The 22,222-nt window shown below is 45.8% G+C and overlaps 1 protein-coding gene across 3 annotated transcripts in view; it reads left to right on the top strand.

Annotated features, from left to right (window-relative positions):
• The window catches only part of CC2D2A (coiled-coil and C2 domain containing 2A), a 404,582-nt gene that overhangs the window by 17,524 nt on the left and 364,836 nt on the right, over positions 1-22,222 (top strand). For all 3 annotated transcript variants that reach the window (XM_029590744.1, XM_029590748.1, XM_029590757.1), the window contains exon 5: positions 5,233-5,334. In XM_029590744.1, coding sequence (XP_029446604.1) covers positions 5,233-5,334 — 102 coding nt within the window. The remainder of the gene's footprint in view (positions 1-5,232; positions 5,335-22,222) is intronic.

Genomic DNA, 22,222 nt, shown 5'->3' with positions numbered 1-22,222 from the left:
TACTTATATGACTGCTTACAACAGGTGAAGACTCCTGCCAATGTCGGAAGCATCCTCCGGTTTTCCTCAACCTATACAGGACATGGAGGAAGGGTTGCGCCATCTTCTCAGAACGGTGTATGAATCGTTTGAAACATCTTCCCGTACTTCTGCATCTGCAGTAGCAGCGCATAAAATTGCATGGCTCTGATCTAGTGCCATAAGGGAGGATGTGCACGACAAACTAGCAAACCTCCCTTGTACTGGGGACAATCCCTTTAGGGAAGCCATTTGGAGGAGACGGTATCACAATTAAAGGAGCAATCTGTCACAGTACAATCATTGGTTAACCCTCCCACATATTCTAAAGGGCCTCGCCTCGGCATCAACCATACCAAAGGAGACAATTCCGACCATACCCACCTTAAAGAGCCCCCACCTATCAGCAACCACAACGATCGCAGATTCCGCAACAACAGAACAGGTGCGGAAGACCTAGAAACCAACGCACACAGGGTCAAGCAGCTGCATCTACGCCTAAGACTCCGTCCTCTTTTTGAATATAACAGGGCCACTACCACACATTATAATAGCGGGCAGAATAACATCCTTTTTCCATGCATGGACTCAGATAACTTCGGACCGCTGGGTGCTGAATATAGTGCAGCAGGGTTATTGCCTTCATTTCTCATCCATCCCATCCCTTTCCTATACATAGGGACACAAAACAAACCAGATACAATTGGCACAAGAAATCACCCAATTACTCAAACAACGCACAATACAGAGCATACCCCATGCATCATGGGGCACAGGTTTTTATTCCCCATATTTCCTCATTCCCAAGAAGATGGAAGGTTTACGACCTATCTTGGACTTGTGCGACCTCAACAAATACCTAGTAAAGGAAAAATTCAAAATGGTTTCACTGAAATCCATCCTTCCTCTTCTCCAACCCAATGACTGGATGTGTTCACTAGACCTGAAGGATGCTTACACTCACATTCCGATGCATCCAAACTCATGGCAATGCCTGTGTTTCCAATTCAATGGCAAGCACTATCAATACAGGGTTCTCCTGTTCGGACTAGTGGCGGCACCCAGAGTTTTCACAAAATGCATGGCAGTGGTGATGGCCCACCTCAGAAAACAGGGGATACAGGTATTTCCATACCTGGAAGACTGGCTCATAGTGGCATCTGACCAAAAAACTCTTCGGTTACAAGTTCACCAGACAATACAATGTCTGCAAACATTGGGACTGGTAGTAAATTTCAAGAAATCCAACCTTACCCCAACACAAAATCTCCAATTTATCGGAGCTCAGTTGGTGACATATCAAGGCAGAGCCTTCCTTCCACAAGACAGGAGAACCACGCTCAGGAACCTATTAAGGAAGCTAAAGACCACAACGTGGCCAACAGCACATCAAATTCTAACAGCCATTTACACAGTCCAGAACACTTGTCTCCACATTCGCAGACTACAATGGGGTTTAAAGTCAGTGGTTGCAACACCGTCAACCACTATCGCGAGTCATTTCTCTAATAAGCCAGATGACCAGAGATATAGACTGTGGCTAAGGAAATGAATGCTAACCAAGGAAGCGCTTTTCCGAACGCTGCCTCACAACGCGGTTCTCACAACGGACGCTTCCTACAAGGGCTGGGGAGCTCACCTCGACCATTTTGAAACACAGAATCAATGGTCCAAAACAGAAAGCACATACCAGATAAACCTCTTGGAACTCAGATCCATCAGGAATGCCCTCAAAGCATTCCTTCTACAATTGCAGGGCAAGAGAGTCATGGTTTAAACGGACAATCAAGTCGCCATATTCTCCTTAAACAAGCAAGGAGGGGTCAGGTTCATGGATCCTTTGCAGGGAAGCGATCCTAATTCTAGAATGGGCAGCTCTTCACTCCATTCACCTCCAGGCGATGTACCTGCCAGGAATAGTCAATACTCGAGCGGACAAATTAAGCCGAAGTTTCCATCCTCACGAATGGTCATTGCACCAGCAAGTTGCAGACAAATGTTTTTGCCGCTGGGGTACACCATTCATGGACCTATTCGCAACAGAACACAATACAAAGGTGAGCAGGTTTTGTTCACTATGTCACAGTCCTCGAAGGATGGCACCAGATGCTTTTCTAATTCCTTGGACGGGCAAGCTCATGTATGCTTTCCCACCGATTCTTCTTCTCACTCTCACCATTCAGAAGTGCATACAGGACAAGGCGAACCTCATCTTAATAGCACAGGCGTGGCCCAGGCAACCGTGGTATGCCTACCTACTCAAATATCGATAGACGATCCACTTCGATTAGAGGACCGCAATGATCTCCTGTCGCAAGAACAGGGCTCTCTACTACATCTGATGCACAGGTCACTACACCTGACAGTATGGAGATTGAACGGTCATTACTAGCAGAAATGGGTTTATCATACAGAGTACAAGAGGTCATACTATCAGCTAGGAAACCATCCACACGACGTAATTACCATTTTAAGTGGAAGAGATACACTACATGGTGTACAGCCCATCATTTCGAACCCAGGCACTGCTTGCCGGAACACCTTTTGGACTACCTACACTCTCTATATGCAGCAGGCCTTGCGACAGCTTCCGTACAGGTTCATCTGAGTGCAATCGCGGCCTTACATGTGCTCCATAATGGCCAATCTATCGCCACTCATCCAATGGTTTCGTGCTTCATGACGGGCCTCTCCCACCTTCGGCCTCAGTTTCAAAACCACCAATTCCATGGGATTTAAATATCGTACTAGAACAGCTTATGTTACCTCCATTCGAACCTATGGAAACCTCCCACATCAAATACCTTACGTGGAAGGTAGTTTTCCTGGTAGCCGTGACTTCCGCACAAAGAGTCAGCGAAATTTAGGCCTTAGTGCATTACAGTCCATACATGGAATTCTACCACGATAAGGTAGTACTTCGAACACATTCATCATTTTTATCGAAGGTAGTTTCTGCCTTTCACCTCAACCAGTCCATTGAATTGCCAATGTTTTTCCCAAAACCACATCAGACTGAAAGAGAAAAGTTAATACACATATTAGACTGTAAACATGCATTAACCAATTACAAGAGTAGAACTCGTGTTGAAACTAGACAATCTCAACTATTCCTTACCTTTAACCCTAATTTTCCCGGCTTGCCGGTATCCAAAAGAACTATTTCCGGCTGGATTGTACAATGCATAAAGTTTTGCTATGAGAAGAAGGGTCTACAACTATCTTCATCACCAAATGCGCATCAAGTGAGGGCAGTTTCCACTTCAATTGCCCATCTACGCCACGTTCCGCCAATCAACATCTGTAAGGCGGCAACTTGGTCATCTCTATATACCTTCACATCACATTATTGCCGAGACCATCAAACAACAGCAGATGCTAAGTTGGGACAGGCAATACTCAACAGCCTTACGAAATGAACGAAAGCAGTGGGCTGTCCACACTCCAAGGTCATGCTAACTCCAAGAGACATAAACAACACCTGATCTGCGTGATCATTAGCTTGGGACTCCCAAGACAGCATGGCTGATTCAGCCCTGCTATCGACGGGAAAAAGCAAGTTTGCTTAACCGTAAACGGTGTTACAGTAGATAGCAGGATGAATCAGCCATGCTGACCCGCCCACCTCCCTGGACAGCCACTTACAACAAGAAACATCAAAGTCATACGACTACTATATATTACAGATTGAGGAGAATCTGCTTTTCCTGTGCGGGAACCCACACGCAGCCGCACAGAGTTGAACTCTGTGTAATAGCTTTGACAAGCTGATAGCATGGCTGATTCATCCTGCTATCTACGGAAACACCGTTTACAGTAAGCAAACTTGCTTTTTCATTCATTAATTTTAATAGGATGCATTCTACAATTACAGTAGGTGGGACAAGTGTTTACCACTTTAATACATTTTTAAGTTTTGATTAATATAAAATTTGATAGATACTACTTTACTAATATTGGATGGTCCTACAACTTAAGCTTCCCAGGAAGTGACAATACTCATACAAGCAAAGACTAAGAGTGCCAAATTAAATTTACTAAAATCTATCAAGTCATCTGTGTGTAGGCTTCATTTTTCTCCTATTAATCTGATTTCTTATTTAGGATTTTTTTTGTCATATTTTGGAGAGCAAGAGGCTGTTAGCATAAATGTACCGATAGTACATTGGTGTGCAGACTCTGGCTGGGTGTTCTTATGCCATGGAGTTGTAAAAAATCTGCTAATGAGAATCATGACAGATGTGTTTTTTAATTGATTTTTATTTTTAATTTGAAAAGGTTTAGACTTGGTGCCCCTTTTTAAGTATTGTTTCTGCAAAAAAAAGGCCTTATGTCCTGGTCTTGTCCATCTGTTTGTCTATCTGTGACCCTCTTGGTTGCAATTCTCAGGGCTGTGATGCATGGGTGTGCTGTGCCAGCAAAGACAGGGAATGCAGCTGGGGCCATGGAGCTGTTGCTTGGACACAAGTACCTGCACATCCTGGGCAAGTAGGCACTAGAGGGTGTTATGGTGGTGAAAAATCTGTGCCAGTTGCAAGAGCCCTAGAGCCGATGGTTGGCCGCAAGCTTTGAGTGTGCCTGGCACATATCCTGCTAGAGGGTGCTTGGCAGAGAATGACATCAGGAGCCTGCAGTTGGTCACAGGGAGGTGACTGGCCCAGAAGGGGAAATCGTGCCCAGCTGAGCCTGCCAGGGAAAGAAGGCTGCTTACATCTGTATATATCCCTTTCCTATCTCCCCTCCCCTCCCCCATGGGTGTATAGCATTTTCAAGTAGTTCCTTTTCTTTCCATTGAAAATGAGGCATCTTGTATTCTACGCATATTTTAAGCAACAGATGATATTTTCTTGTTGCAGTAAACCCTCTTGTTTTGAAAAAATAAAATGGTAGGTTTGGCAAGGATAGAGGAGGTGGTTTTGGTAACAGATTCGGGAGCCACATATTAAATATATAACCTTTGTATATGCAAATGTGGTGTCAGTAGTGGAAAATATTGATTCCATATTGACCAAAACTATAAACTGTGGAAGCCACTGTTGAACTATGATCATGCATATGTTATCGGATACCAGCAATTAAAACCACCAATTTGGAATGGGGATTTTTCCAGTTTCATTTCCAATCATTTACATTTCTGGGAATAAAGCTGCCTGTTCTAGATAGTTTATGATGTATTTAAAATAACAAGTAATAGTGTCCTCTTTGGTGATGCAGTCAAAAGCAGAAAGCGCTTTACAGCATGATTCCCCCATTCCACTGCCCCGGCGTTTGCGGAGCCTCAAAGATGGTGAACCAGGCCCAAGGCAGGCAAAAGAGGTAAGAAACTTGTACTTTTTATACATGTAGTACTGATGATTGAGGCAAAATAAAATTATTACACAGTATATAGCTACATAGTTTTGATGCTGAATAGAGACATTGTGAAGCACTGGAAAGTTGGTTTCCACCCTTGCATAAACAGAGCTAGATTTGCAGAAATCATCTAAGTGGTACAAGTGTAAAAGCAGTTCCTTTTTATTTCAGGTTTCTTCTTCTAGCAGGTTCATAGTTTCATCACATTCAGTATATACAAATCATTTCAGTAACTGAACAACACATCTATATTACACAGGAGAAATACAAGTAATGCATTTTTTAGCAAGCAAAGAACTCATGCATGCTCAGATTCCAAGTCTGTACTATGTCAGCTCACAGTATTGAGAGGGAGCTTTACTTAAAGATACACATACTTTACTTAAAGATACACATACTTAAAGATACACATACCCTAAAAGGAACTTTTATTACAACCTCATATTCAGCCTCAGCCATTTTGCTCTTTGTGTACTCCTTTAACTAAGTATGTATTTAGCAGCTAAGAATGTCTTAAAATGTGCTTTGGGAGTTGCCTTGAGAAGTGCCAGTGCTAGATTATGCCTGAACTTTTTATCGTCTGATCAGTGCCTTGATTTTAAAGTATCTAATCAGTCCTTTCCGCTGTGTTTCATCCAGAATTGTAGCAGACAGGTATAATGCCACTTACTGGGGTGAGAGTATCAGCTCCTCTTAATTCTTTACATTAGGGTGATTTCACATCTTTCCCATAACCTATTTTGCTACTGGTCTGCTGGGGCTTCCCTTTGAGGTTTCCTGGTTGTTTGGAAAGAATTTGGAAAATATTGTGCTGCATCATGCTGAGGCCAAAAAGCCCTTAGTGATTCTAAGAAAATCCCTGGCCAAAAGTGGCATGGACTGCCCGGCTCACAAGATGTTTGTGATGCAGTATACCTTCTAGTTCCAGAGAGGATACAGGGATTGGAACTCAAACACTATTTTGTGGGCAGAGCAAAGATGGCAAATTGGCTATGGCTGAGAAGCTCCAGATCTTGCAGAAATGTTAACATAAGAGGGCCACCTCTGGTGGTGACCCAAAGTTCATACTTTCCCATTTCTTTTCAGTATTATCTTATTCAGGATTCTTCGGCTTCAGCATTGTGAGGGACAGATGCAGCATAGAATTAAGTTACCTTTCCAGGCACAGGTTTTCTGGTCCAAGACCAAGAGAGATGATGCAGTGCTGGAGTCTATTAGGCACCAGATCATCATTGGAGCAGTCAGAGAGGTACATGGGTATGTACTCCAAGTAATTCATAGTCCCTGAGAGATCAGGAGGATTTTGCCTAGTCCCATACCATATATACTCAAGATGAAGTCATTAACTGCTATCTTTCAGTCCATTACACCAGAAAATTGTGTATATTTTCATATTCTAATGGCAGAGCCCACCAAAAGTTCTGAGTTGTGGTGCATGAGGTCAGAGCCATTTTGAGACTGGAGCACATCCCATATGTTGTTACTGTCACCATTGTTTTCTTCATCTTCATTTCTCTCTTTCTTTATTCTTTGTCTCCCCCCCCTCCTGTTGCCACCCTCCCTTTTCTTGCTGTTCTTACTCCCCTTATTCTTGTCCTTTTATGCTTAACCCTCTCTCTCTTGCCCTCCTTTGTGTTTGTCTCTCTCATTCAACTGCAGGAACTAATGTAGTCACATGTTTATTCTGGTCTAAAGATGGCCCCTGCGTGAGAAGCATTTTCAATGCATAGGTAGTATATCTTGACGACTTACTGATTGAGGCATTCTTATTCTAGGAGGCCATAGTGGTAAGGAACAAAATGATGGAAACCTTACAGACCCATGCTCTGTTATGAAATGTGAAAAGTTGTGTCCCGCCCCTGCACAGAACTCTCACCAGGAAGCTAGATCCTACACTGTCCGGACTGGACAGACTTCTGGTAGATATGTGCACTGGTGGAACAGGTTAGGTGCTTGATGATGTAGGAATCCATGTCAGTACAATCTTTGCTTTCAAGGATTTATGGTAGTGATCATACAGATGGTATTCTGGGCAGAGGCTCACATTAGGGTCCAGCAGCATGAACTGCTGATGCCACAGGAAACAAGGAAAGTCTTTTCTTTATAGTTTTGCCAAGGAAACCTTTGGGCACCTAAAAATGGGTTCCCTGTACGTATTCAGATCAGTCCAGATTCCTGTGTTTTGCCTCCCATCCAGCAGATGGAGACAGAGAAAGCTTTACTGACACCGCCACATAACCTGAGTTGCCATCTGCAGTCATTCAGTATTTCTCTGTCTCCAGCAGATGGTGGAGGTACAAAGCCTGCAGTCTGACTGAACCCGCCCCCCCCCCCCCAAAAAAAAAAAAAAGAATCTTCTCTTCAGAGTTTTCCAAGTGCCTCCCAGGGGGTTGCCAGATCCTGGTAGGGTCATCCCTCCTGGTTCCTGAGGCAGATGAGCAGGGGGTCGGAGACCCTTTGTTGTTCAGTCCTTCATCTCTGTGCAGGGCTGAAACCTGGGGGTCCCAGTTCCCTCGCCCTGCAGGACTGCTCGAGCCTTTGGCCAATCTTCAGCAGGGAAGAGACTCTTTTTATTCTTTGATTATTAAAGTTTCTTTAAAAAAAAAAAAAAAGAAGGAACTTTTGCTTGAGAGCTGAGCACCGGCAGTTGCAGGAAGTGCCGTGGGATGGCACACCTTCTCTGATGCTACCGTGCTTGTTTACTTTAGCGACTGGCTTGGAGCTTCTTCCCCCGTCCTCCGGTGGTGCCTTCTGGGGTTCCTGGTGCTGATCAGCATGCTGCACACAGCGGCTTGCACTCGTGTGGGGACGTGCGTGCTCCCAATGCCCCTCTGGTGGGGTGGGCTCTTCGGGGAGCACAGCGAGTAGCAAGCACTCCCGATGCCGAGATCCTGGGAGACTCTCCGGCACGGAGCGGAGGCCAGTTTGTTCTCCTTTAGAGCTGCCGCGCGGGCCGTGGAGGGGGAGGGGGAGGGGGAGGGGGATAGGGATAGGGATTTCCCTCCCGCTTTTTTGCTAGAGCCAGGGGCCTCCGGTGGGGGTCCAGTGCCTGGAGGCCCCCATCTGGCTGTGAAGAGGAGGTCCAGCAGAATTCTGATTCCTCTTCTTCCTTTTTTTCGGACTTTGTGCTTCTTTTGCACAAAGCCTCTAAGGCACGAAAGCCCCTGAGGTGCAGGGCTTCTCAAGATGCTCCTGTGCCTCTGGCTAAACACTTCAAGCCCTCTGGGGCTCCGGGGGCCATCAGGATCAGGCGGGTTCCCGGCGTTTCGGATCCGATGCCTGCCACAGCCGACTCTCCTGAGGATTGCAGGGCAGATGAGGTCCCAGTGCAAGGACCTTTGGGATCAGATCCGGCTCTGGTGGACTAGGATATGGATCAGGAAGTATTGAATGTCCCGGCAGTCGAAGGCAATGACCCCAAAGTGTTTTGGCTGTTCCACAAGGAGAAATTGGCTCCCTTTATACCAGCTGTTCTGCAGGAACTGGGTATAGAAGTCCTGCAGGAGCACTCTGAGTTGGGTGCAGTGGATCCGGTCATATTTGGCCTTTATGGTCCTATGCATGCTTTTCCTTTCCATAAGTCTGTCAGCGACTTGCTGTTTAGGGAGTGGAATACTCCTGACACCGGCCTAAAGGTCAGCAGGGCCTTGGACAAGTTATATCCTTTGCCCAAGGATGCGCTGGAGCTTCTCAAGAGGAGGAGAGGAGATCAGCATTGGTGGCATCGTTGGGGCTTATCCAGAACCACACTATTGGAAAATAAAGCCTCTCTCAACAGGCAGCCCTAAGAAGACAGTGCAGTAGGGAAACCATTCATAGCAATTGTGCAGACCACATCAGGTTGACATCCAGTTGTAACTGGACATCTAGACACTAGCACTCGCGATATCAGTGCCACTACCTCAGTTTATCACTGGCAAGTGACAGCTAAGATCCACAAGTTGAGTTGTGATGTGCTGCTTTTCCCATGGGAGGTGCTTCCTTAGGCTATCATTGGTGATCTGGCATGGCAGCTGACAGCCAATGTTTTGCTGTTCTCCATGGAAGGTGGTTCCTGGAACACTGTCTCCTGCTAGTGTGGGATAGTCATTGATAGTCCAGGATGGGCCTTAAAACAAAAATGGACCATACTAAAGGGTCCAGCTCCGTCACCAGTATCAGCTGCACATCACAAGGGGGTGGGAAGTGGCGTGCTAGAAAACCTGATGGACAGCTATGTGCCAGCAACTAGTCACAGAATAAAACTCAGAGAAAATCATTGGTGGTCCAGTAAGACAGTTGACTGCGGGATGGTCATTGATGGTCCGGTGTGGGATTCAGTCCAAATAAAGTCAGGAACAGTTCAGCATAGTGGCAACTTTCCTTGAGTATATGGCCTTTGTCCATGGTTCCCATATCTGGCTCTGCATGGGGAGCTGCTATGTTCTGTGGTTTCAGAATTAGATCATAAGAACATTGGACGATGAGCTTGCCACCTATTTATTTATTTTAAGATTTATAACCAGAGTGTTTCTAATCGTTCATGGCGGTTTACATGTAAAAACATACATAGATTAAAAAATACAATAAAAAAGAAAAACAAATTCAACAACTGTAGATAATGGTGCAAGGAGTAATTTGTTGCGCTTATTCCTACGCATTGGATTTAAAAGCTAGAGAAAAAAAGTAGGTTTTCAATAGCTTTTTAAAAGATTTCAAAGTGGGGGCATTTCGTAATGGCTCGTAACGGTATGGAGTTCCACAGTTGAGGACCAGCGACAGATATTGCTTGGTTTCTGGTAAGGTCCAATCTTGTTAGCGTAATAGATGGTACCTCCAAAAGATTCTTAGTCATGGAGCGTAGCTGTCTGGGAGATTAATATAGTCAACGTATTGTTCTTAACCATAGAGACAAATCATTGTTAAGAAGGTTATAAATCAGAGTTAACACCTTATATTGTGTGTGATACCTAGGGAAACGAGCCTGATTGCACGGTTCAGGGTCCTGTTCATTTCCCATATGGACGAGTCAATTCCTCATAGGACACTGACAGAGTCATTGGATGAAGCTCTAACTCGATTAGCCAAAACATTGACTGCAGTGGTGCTCTCCCTTGCACACAGTCTGAACTCTCTTCATAGCCAATTCATTTACTTCCTCATGTATTCCTTCTCCTGGTGTATAGTCATCCATCCCACCGTCACACTGGTCTCAGTAAGTTCCCGCCTTGCAAGCAATTCCGCAACTATGTGTTCTGCTATTGCGTCAATGCCAGAGAGTAGTGTTCCTGTTGGTGGCAGAGTGCTGTGATCTGGAGCTCCACTGCTGACCATAGTGGCTCCTGTAGAAACCATGCCCACACTGGTGTCAGGTGTTGGTGGTATGTCTGGGATGTTGGTCATTGATGTGTCTGGCCATGTCAAGGGGAGCTTAGTTCTCTGACTGTCTTGTGTACTGAGTGCTGTTCCCATCAGAGGTGCTGGCTGGTTCTCTTTGGCCTTGCCCTCTGTCACGGGCCCTCTGTGATCATCGGCTGATGATCACATGGGAAAATAACAAAAGACATATCAGAGCCAAGAACTATTACATCTTTCTGACTCCCCCCTCAGCCAGCCCTCTTCATCCCAGAAATACATTCCTTGCCATAATCATCTGCTCCTTCTGCAGCACCTGTATCAGTGCCACCAGTATGGACTCTGGCAAAGTAGTCCTGCTCTTGAGTCCTTGGGGCCAGCTCCTCCACCAGTGTCAGCTGCACTTTGCATGGTGGGTCTCCTCCCATCTGTTGCTCGGACCTCTCGATGAAACCCAGCTTGATCTTGACAGCCATCCTGTTGTCCTGCCATTGATGCTTCAACTGGTCCATTGTCCTGGATGTCACTGACTGCTGACATCCTTGGCATTGTTCTCCCAAATCTTCCTCTTGTACTTATAGGATGTCTTCTGCCCGAAGACCACACTGTGTTTCTCTCAGAGCCATCGCACTAGAAGATCTTTCTCTTCCTCGCAAAGTGCACATCGCATTGATGCCACTTCTCCAGCAGCTGGTTGCTGGTTCCCACCTGCTTGCTACTCCCAGATGACTGGTGTGGGTCCCTACTGTCCTGAGCACTATCCTTCTTCTCCTGCTCTGACACCTTTACCTGTTTTCTTTTCTTCCCCCCTCTTGCTCATGCACTTTACTCTTTTCCTGCCCCATCTCCCCTCCCTGGCTACACCAGCTCATGCAGTGCACTCCTTTCCTCTCTATCACCATTTGCCTGCCTGTCAGACTCATCAATTCCCCTACTCGCACCCCCTCTGTTATGCTCCATTCTCTCCACAGCCATGAATACCCACTCTGCTATTTCAGGTACCTAAACACAAAAATGAATGTCATCTTGTAAACCATTGTGATCTATACATGGAACGACAGTATATAAAATCTCTAAACAAATAAATAAAAGTGGACAAAAAGACAGACATCAATCAGATGCACTCTAAAGATTCACTCAAGAACACAGCCAAAAAGATGGGAAACAGCAAGGAAAAAACAAACAGCACAAAAGTCGCAACTCAGCAGTTACAAAGCACCAATCAAGAATATCCACCACTCCTACTCCAGAGCTCGCCTAACGCCACCCAGCACTGGCAAAATGACTCTGGAAGAGAATGCCTTTTATTTTCATGTAAGGAGGAGTGTCCAAGACAACAGATGGACATCTGTTCACCACCAATCACACCACAGGTCAGGCTACGTCACTTCTGTCCACCAAGAAGGAACACAGCATTATGTTTCAAACTAGCACTGGTTTTCACTGCCACTGGTTTTGGAACGCTTTTTGGGATTGCTGTGGGTTTTTAGCACTTATTTGATTTGAATACAATTATTGCATCAAGTGAAGATGTGTGTTTCTAACACGTGTGGTATGAAAAATTGGCATCTAAATTTTGCGCTGGTTTTATTACATTGGCCTCAGTCTTGTAACGTCTAAGAACATCAGCTTAGAAAGGAGATTATAAATACTTTATTGTTATTTTACATGTACCTTATAGGTGTACCCAATCCACCAGGTATCCCTTACAGATCTTTTCTCGTTTCCTGCCAAGTTTTTTTTGTTTTGTTTTTTTTAAATCTTGTAGTTCCTCTGTAAACTAGGGGTAGTAGTTTTCTGGGTTACCTCCTTTTATCTTGGCTGGAGCTATTTTGTCTATTCCTTTGGGATAGCCTGGTTCCAATTGTCTTCCAAAAATTTAGTATTTGGGTACTGAGAAACGTGATTTAGGTAACCTAAAGAAGCGATCTGTGTAGTGGCTGTTAGCTCTTTTGCTGTCATGTACTTCTGTGGTGTCTTATGTGTTTCAATATGAATTGAGGAACATATATTTAAGGGAATGATATGACCATATCATTGGTGTGGTTATTTGCTCAGTGGGTAGTTGTGAGACCAGAGAGATGCTTTAAAACAGAAGATCTAGGGTTCAAGTCTTGTGTGCAAGGGTGGAGGTGATCTGTGTGAAGCCCTGAGCCTCCAGGGATGCTGTGAATTCTAGTGGCTCCTGTTAAGGCTGTGTCAGTGTGGATACTGAAATTTCCCAGGATGAACAGGTTCATGGCTTTGAGGTTTATATTTGTGATTAGATGTGTTAGCTGGTCAGTGGAGTGTATTGTGTTTTGTATTGCTTGATGAATCATTAGGATGTCCAGGTTTGTTGTCCTAAGCAGTTTGAGGAGTAAGCATTCTGAGCTTTGTGGTTGGGTTTTGTCAGTTTGTTTGGCAGAGAAATTGTCATTGCCATTCCTTCCCCTTTGTGTATCCCTGGGGAAGGAGGATGCAGTGTATTCCAGAGATTTTAGGTGTAATGTAGTCTGCGGCATGTAGCCATGTTTCCATGATACACATAATGTTCAGATTTTAGTCAGTAGTGAGATTGTGGATCATGGCTGCCTTGGGTTTGATAGAGCAGGCATAAATAAAGTTAACTTTGAGATTGAAATTTGAAGACTTAGAGGTCAATTTTAAAAATGTTGCTTCTACAAAAATGCCCACAAATGCATATATGTGGGCTGCATTTGAGCAATGCACACTTTAAAAGCCGCAAAGTATGTGCATATATGCGTGTGCTCGAGCAATGGCATGCACATAAAAAAGGGACATGTTAGGGGCATAGTCTGCTCATGACTATATATATATATATGTATAATGACATATTTTAAAACTGACTTATGCACTGACACGCAAGCACTTATGTGCATGAATTTGGTACAGTGGGTGTACACGCACAGCTGCCAGAGAGATTTGTGAATAGCCGCTTTGGGTTTGCTAGGCCACCTTTTCCTGTTAAGTGGAAGTAGAAACTGCCAGGGGACAGGAGGTAGGACCTCCAGTGCCTACTGGGACCTACTGGGGGACACTGGGAAAGCCTTGTCTTTCATTGTAGGAACAGGGACAGCCAGGCACACACGGGGAATTCCATCAGAGTATCAGGGATACACCAGCTGTCCTGCATTTGTTTGGGCCTTAGAGGAAAAAATTGCAGCAAACGGGTCCTTTTGGCTCATTGGAGGGGGAGTAGCAGCCACATATTGAAGGGTGTGAGACACTGGATCATACTTTCATTTCAAAATGACTCTAATTGCGGTATGGGTACTCATGGCTTTAGGCAGAGGAGAAAGGGGAGGAGGAGGAGATACCCCCAAACAGGGTCTATAGGACAAGGACTCAGTTTTTAGATCTGTCATATGAGGAAGTCATGCCAGGTTCAGGTTTAATAAAGAAGCAATATGGTATTTATGCTAGCAGTTAGAGCCGGACCTACAACCCACCCGCCAGGGTAGCCATACCTTGCCTGAACATCTCAAGATCACCACCGCCCTAGCTTTTTTTGCTACTGGTACCTTCCAAACTCCTCTGGGGTCACAGCTGGCATAAGTCAGTCTGCCACCTCCATGTGCATTGATCAGGACTTGACCGCCTTGCTAAGGAGAACATGCCAGTATATATTCTTCCCTCAGAACAGATAGCAGCAAAAAGAAGTCATGTAGGATTTTTACCATGTGGCATGCTTTCCCTTTGTTCTGGGGACTATTGATTGTGCATTCTTTCCTATAAGGGTACCAGAGGGAGATGAGGCTACCTACCACAACCGCAATGGATTCCACTCCCTCAATATGCAGGTGGTCTATGATGCTAAGAACCTCATCCTGGATGTCATGCCCAAGTTTCTTGGATCCACTCTCGATGCCTACATCTCTTGCAGTCAGGAATTCATGACTGCTTCCAGGAAGGACACAAAACTTGGGGCTGGCTACTGGGTAGGAAAGTATCCATCACTAACACCACATCACAACAAATCTCTTCTGTGAGTCTCCCACATATCTAGCTGGCCTGTCTGCTCAGGAGGACAGCTTGGACCCAGCCTAATCCTCTAATGTGCAGTCCATCTTCAAAGCCTATCCTCTTCTACTTCTCCCTTATAGGTGAGGGAGGCCATCCCCTCAAAACCTGGCTCATGATCCCTGTGGCCACTCCACAGAGGTGTGACACAACAGGGCTCAATGACTGACCAGAGCAGTCATCGAGAGTAACTTCGGCCTACACAAAACACGCTTCTGCTGACTGGACAGATCTGGGGGATGCTTCCTCTACATCCACCTAAAGTCTGTGAGATATTCCTAGTCTGCTGTATGCTACATAACTTCTCCAAAACCAGATGCATGCCTCCTCCAAAGGGAGGTCTTTAAAATCATGAGTGGTCTAGAATGGGTAAATGTGAATCAGTTATTTACTCTTTCAGATAAAACAGGGCGGCCCATGGAAAAGTAGCCTGCCTGCGTGGCACTGGTATTGGAGGCAGGCTACTTTTCCATGGGCCACCCTGTAGAAGGACTAGGGGGCACTCCATGAAGTTAGAAAGTAGCACATTTAAAACTAATCGGATAAATTCTTTTTCACTCAATGCAGAATTAAGCTCTGGAATTTGTTGTTATAGGATGTGGTTAGTGTAGTTGGGTTTAAAAAAAGTTTGGATAAGTTCTTGGAGGAGAAGTCCATTAATTGCTATTAATCAAGTTGTCTTATAGAATAGCCACTGCTATTACTGGCATCAGTAGCATGGGATCTACTTAGTGTTTAGGTACTTGCCAGGTACTTGTTTCCTGGATTGACCACTGTGGGAAACAGCATTCTGGGCTTGATGGCCCTTGGTCTGACCCAGTATGGCAATTTCTTATGTTTTTAGGACTGGATGAGAATATAGAGGAAGAGGAGGAGGGACAAGAGCTCAGTCAGGAGGAACTGCAAATGATACATTGCCAGAGTCAACGACAAGCTATAGGGGAAAGGAACACTCTGATACAAAGATATTTTGTTGATGAAAGTGCATGTATTTATATACTCCCATAGAAGTGGTTTTCAATAAACAAAGTTATAGGCTCTTTCTGCCTCTTTTTCCCTTGGGTAGGCCACATGCAGGTGCCTTGGACTGTCTTTGTCAAGAGCTTCTTCATAGCGCAGGACCTGGCTGCTCTGGAAGGTGGCTGCAGGAGGGTCTGCCCACTGGGGAAAGTGCTGGTAGAATCTGCGGCTGCCAAGGGGGCATCCATTGACGCAGCTCCCTCCAGACTGTGTGGTCTTGCATTGCCTCTCGAAGGCCTGGGATTTCCTCTCAGAGCCTGTCCGTTCTCATGCATGGCCAGCTGGAGGTCATGGAGCTCTGGGCGGAGTACATCCACTTCCTCCAGGACATGTCCATTCAAATGTATAAGGAGGCAATCAGCTGGCCTGGCTTCCACCTGTAGGTGTTATGCAGCTTCCTCCTCTGCAGGTGTCTGCCTACCAGCTCACCTTGCAGTGATTCAGGCCCAGCTCACTGCTCTTCCTCCTGCTCCTCCTCCATATCCTCCTCTGGCTCAGTAGATAGCTGCCACTGCTGTTCCCCCCCGGGTGGCTCTTCATCTGTCTCCTTCTCCTCCTCTGATGTGTCTGGCAGCTGTTGGATGTGGTGGTGAGGCCTTTGGACACTGGTCAGCCCTACCTGTTCTTCCTATTGGCCCCTGCAGTAGTGATAATGATACATGTTTTAGGTTCACATCTTAGGTGTGTATCTCAGGAATTTCAATATTAATAGTGCAGGTCCCCAAGCCCTCTTTCAGCACGTCCTGATACTCCACTGAAAGTCTCAAATCTGTACCTCTTCCAAACATATATTTACTCAGCCTGCTTAACTGTTGAGGGCACCAACTATCAGCATACCCTCTTGAAAGGGTTGTTTGCTCTAACTATGGCGCTCCGCAAGTTTAGCTCTCACATTCAAATGATAGGGTGGAATAGATAATATGCCTATGAATTGTCCATTTAGTTGGGGGTCGGAGGTGAAAGGAATGTGGACAGCACTAGGTCATGTGTCCATATAGATATGGATGCAACAGAATATCACCATGTGCCTGTCTTCAGTTAGGAAGGCAAGCCCTCTATAATGGAAGCCATGTGCAGAACTTAGGTGCTACTATAGTATTATAGTACATTCAGAAAACCGATCCACCTATCTTATAGTGCAGTGGCCTACACACCAGACCTGGTGTTCTGGAGCCAAGGGGTGAATCTGGCCCTTCTCTGGGTGTTCATGTGCCATGGATCATTATAATAAAAGGACCTGGTATAGCCACACAAACTATAAGCCATGTAGAAATCAATCTGTTTACATACACTAAGACAAGGTATCTTATAGACCATGCTCTCCTTGCTGCTGGTGCAGTCGGGAGGTGTCCAGCTCCACCACCCCAGCCACAGCCGACTCTGAAATGGTGGTCAACAGCAGCTGTTCTACTGCCGTCAAGGTGACCTGTGTGTGCCCCGACCCTCCCCGCGGCACGCATCTGTGTAAAATACACTACATGTGTTTTACAGCTCGACCAGGTCATGCCACTTGTGGCATAATTCTACCACACTTCTGCTAGTCTTAAAATAGCATTTTTCTTGTGGCGAATGCACTCCAAAATTTGCTCTTTTTGGTAAGAGCCAACTCTCTTTGACCCAGTGCCATACAGGACGTTTTGTACCCTCATGTCTTCCTTCACAAGGAGGTCAACCTCCCTTGGCAGAAAGTTGAGCTTCCTCATATGGCCTGGATGGTCCTGAGACATAGTGTGGAAGGACAAGTACCTGTCTTCCTCCTTTTATCCCCGCAAAGGCATGTAGTGTGCATGTATTTATGCGCAAAAGCATGTAGTATGTATGCTATTTTATTTGGCAGCATTGTAAAAGAAAATGGAATAATCAAGTATGAGTGTCAAATGCTTTATAGTACATACACTTCCCTATTTAAGTAAACATTCATTTTTACAACTAGTTAGAACATTAAATATGATGTTTATAGAGCCTTACATGTTTGTTCAGAAGGTTGTTTGATCTTTCAAACAGAATATTACTATTACATCATGTGTAATTGAATCTCAAAACCACATGAAAATGTTTGTTTTTTGCATATACTAAAGGAAATATTTATGCTATGCAACTTATTTTTAAAATTATATCAGAGTAAAAAATCCCAGGTCATATTTAATTGGGGCTATTATGCTATCACGACAAGTGCTATTGGTTCATTGCTTCACCCAGGCATAGTAAGACATTGTTGCAGTGTCATTTGGTTAGCATCTAACATTTTAAGTCAAAGATTTTATAATGGTTGAATCACATTTCCAAGATACTTTACTTTCATCTTCCTCTGTGGTGTAACAGCAGTTCCCTGTACATACCCAGATCGATCCAGACCCTTGAGTTTTGCCTCCCTTCCAGCATATAGAAACAGAGAAAGTTTTACTGACACTACAACATAACCTGAGGTGCCACTTGCAGTCCCTCAGTATTTCTCTGTCTCCAGCATATGGTGGAGGTGTAAAAGCTGCAGTCTGTATTCCCCCCCCCAGAAAAAAGAGATTAAAAAAAAAAATTGGAATTCTCTGTACATACCCGGATCAGTCCAGACTCCTGGGTTTTGCCTCCCCACCAGCAGATGGAGACAGAGAAAGTTTTGACAGACTCTGCCTTATATGCTTAGGTGCCACTCACAGCCTGCCTGTTTTACTGTCTCCAGCAGAGTGTGATTGATTGTTGGTCAGTTGTTTCAGGTGACTAAATTTGGTTTTAGTTTAATTTCATTTTGAGGGGATTGTCTCATTTAAAAAGAAAAAAAAAGAAAAATACAATGACAAAAGATCTCAGCCTCCCAGGAAGTTGCTAGGTCCTGAGTGACCATCCCCCCTGGTTCGTGAGGCAGCTGCAACTGTGGTCGAGGACCTGATAGCCAGTACACGGCAGCTTCGGGGTTGACACCGGGGAGCCCGGCTCACTCACCCCAGGAGAACCAGCAGCACGACCTTAGCTGTACCGGGCAAGTAAAATAAAATAAATACGTTCTTTTGTTTTGTCTTGGCTCTCCTTTCCCTCCTGCGGTGCTTATTTTGAACTTTCCCCAGTTTGCAGCTATTTAAAAAAAAAAAAAAAAAAAGATTTTTTGACTTTCCTCTCTTCCACCCAACATGCCGTGGAAGTCAGTATGCCGGGCATGCGGCTCAGCGTGAGCTCGGTTGTCGTGGGACAGTTTGTGCACCGCCTGTCTACCTGGGGGGGAGGGCACCTCTGCGACCGCTGGGGAGGTCATGCTGCGGGTTACTTCAGTTTCCCACATGTTCAGGGAGCTTCCTGCTGCTTCTTCTGCCCCTTTCCCGTTGAGCGCAGGAACGGGCGCCATTTTGGATACTTTCAGCGCGGCAGCTCCGGCCGCATCGGGGGATGACATTTTGTCGCCTTCACTATCGCCTCAGCGACCGCTCTCGAGGGGGGGGGGAGGGTGGCCAAATCGACCTGCCCTTACCCGTTTTCACTCGGGGATGACCTTGCAGAGGAGGAGGATTCCTCCTCCTCATCCTCTTTTAATTCGGATTTTATACTTTTTTTACACAAGGCCTTTAAGGCCAGAAGAGCTTCTAAGAAGCAGGGCTCAGACAAAATTTCATCCTCACTGCCCCTTAAGCCCCGGAAACGGTCCAAGCACCGGGTGGATCAAGGGGCCCCTAATGCTAAGCGCCCCTTGAGGTCCATAGTGCCACATGACGATTCAGATTCATCCTCAGATATCTCACCGGACCGTGATGATCAGGACCTGCCTACCCATCCTCCGAGGGGGGTTGAGGGTGAGGGGGACCAGCAACAGAGTGCTGAGCGAGAGTCCCATGTCGTGGAAGGAGATGACTCTAAGGTGGTAAGGCTATTCCGAAGGGAGGAACTGGCACCTCTTATTCCCGCCATTTTGAAAGAGTTTGGCATTGAGGCAGTGCAGGAACAGGCTTCCTTAGGATCTATGGACCCTGTGTTGTTGAGTCTGAGGGGTCCTCCTACGGCTTTCCCTTTCCATTTCTCGGCTATGGATCTGCTCTACAGAGAATGGAACACCCCAGATATGGGGTTAAAAGTCACGAAAGCAATGGATAAGTTTTATCCTCTGCCGGAGGAGGCTTTGGACATTCTCCGAGTCCCGAAGGTGGATGCAGCCGTGGCTGCGGTCACGAAGAAGACGACTATCCCGGTCACAGGTGGCACGGCTCTCAAGGATCTGCAGGATCGTAAGTTTGAGGTGCAGCTGAAGAAAATCTTTGAAGTCTCTGCGCTGGGGGTCCATGCAGCGATGTATAGCAATTTCGGTTTGAAAGCAGGACTCTGCTGGGTGCAACAGCTGCAGGCCAATGATTCTCTTCTGAGGAAGAGGTTCTTCAGGCAGGATGCCTGGAGGCCGTTGTAGCTTAAAGTGCGGATGCCCTTTTTGATCTCCTGTGGACTTCTGCTCGGTCCATGGTCTCCGCTGTTTCGGCCCAAAGATTATTATGGTTGAGAAACTGGTCGGCGGATGTGTCTTCCAAATCCCAGTTGGGTTCTCTCCCTTTTAAAGGAAAGCTACTTTTTGGCAAAGCGCTGGAGGACATGGTTCAGTCCTTGGGCGAGAATAAGGTTCATCGGCTACCAGAAGACAAACCACGGTCGAGAGGATCTTTTTCTTCTAGGTCCTGCTTTTGTGGGAATCGAAAACGTCCCGCTCGTCCACTCCTTCCTTTCGGCAGAATGCTGGCAGGCAGCAATCATGGGCTCAGCCCTTTCGGGGACGATGGTTCGTTAGACCCGGTAACTCACAGTCTACCCAAGGTGGATCACTTCGGACCAGTGGGCCCTCTCTGTGATAAAACACAGCTACACTTTAGATTTTGCACACCGACCATGCCAAGTTTCTGATTTCAATATGACCCACAAGTGCAGCTGAAAAACAGAATACTTCAAATTATAAATATTCAGCTGGAAGAGAGCTCATAATGGATATATCTTGCAACCGTCATAAATGGCCTCAATATATTTGTGGCTTATTAATAAAGCCTATGATACTTAAGGCTAGTATAATCATAGGTTGCAGATATATTTGTTTATGCACCCACCGGTGCGATAAGGCTGAGGCACAGTCACTGTATGATTTAAGTAACTAGTGTGTGCACTTATCTTAAATGCCACGTAGAGAGAGCTGGCTTGCACAGTCCTGAAGTTAACCTCCGACACTATAGTGTTTCAGGACTGTGCAAGCCAGCTCTCTCTACGTGGCATTTAAGATAAGTGCACACACTATTTACTTAAATCATACAGTGACTGTGCCTCAGCCTTATCGCACCGGTGGGTGCATAAACAAATATATCTGCAACCTATGATTTTACTAGCCTTAAGTATCATAGGCTTTATTAATAAGCCACAAATATATTGAGGCCATTTATGACGGTTGCAAGATATATCCATTATGAGCTCTCTTCCAGCTGAATATTTATAATTTGAAGTTTCTGATTTCACCATGCGGGTATGCCGCAAAATTCCGAGCGGTAAAGCAGACCTTGCAACGCCTTCTCGACCTGGGCACCATTGTTCCGGTTCCTCCCTCAGCGCAGCGAAGGGGCTGTTACTCTATTTACTTCGTGGTTCCAAAAAAAGAAGGGTCATTCCAACCCATCCTCGATTTAAAGGGGGTCAACAGATGTCTTCGAATCCCCCAATTCCACATGGAGACGCTTTGGTTGATCATTGCTTCCATTCGTCCGGGGGAATTTCTAGCGTCTCTAGATCTCATGGAGGCGTATTTGCATGTCGGAATCAGGGAGGATCACCAGAAGTTCTTGAGGTTTGCCATCCTAGGACGGCACACTCAGTTCCAAGCACCGCCTTTCGGTCTTGCTACAGCTCCCAGGACATTCACCAAAATCATGGTGGTGGTCGCAGCACAGCTACGCAGAGAAGGGTTGTTGGTGCATCCCTACTTGGATGATTGGCTGATTCAGGCAAAGTCGGAAACGCTTTGCCAGGCAGCGATTCAGCATGTGCTGCAACTCTTGAATGCTCTCGGTTGGGTGGTCAATATGTCCAAGAGTCACCTAATCCCCTCCCAATCGTTGGAATATTTGGGAGCTGTGTTCGACACTCAGAAGGGGCGAGTCTTTCTTGCATCCGATTGCATTGTCAGGTTGCAAGGCCAGGTGAGAGTACTTCTCTCCAAACCTCATCCGAAGGTCTGGGATTACTTGCAGGTTCCAGGTTCCATGACTTCGACTCTGGAGCTGGTACCATGGGCCTTTGCTCATATGCGTCCTTTGCAGTCAGCTTTACTTTCCCGCTGGAATCCAGTCTCCGAACAATTCCATCAGTGCCTGCCCCTGACGGACTCCACTCGTTCCAGTCTGCATTGGTGGCTGCTCGCGGATCATTTGAGCAGGGGAGTTCCCTTGGTGGTCCTGGATTAGACAGTGGTGACCACAGATGCCTGCCTCTGCGGCTGGGGTGCAGTTTGCCTGCGAAAATCGGTGCAGGGACA

The sequence above is a fragment of the Rhinatrema bivittatum genome, chromosome 1, assembly GCF_901001135.1.
Source record: "Rhinatrema bivittatum chromosome 1, aRhiBiv1.1, whole genome shotgun sequence".
NCBI lineage: Eukaryota > Metazoa > Chordata > Amphibia > Gymnophiona > Rhinatrematidae > Rhinatrema > Rhinatrema bivittatum.
The sequence above is the reverse complement of the archived record's forward strand: the minus strand, read 5'-3'. Positions and strand labels throughout refer to the sequence as shown.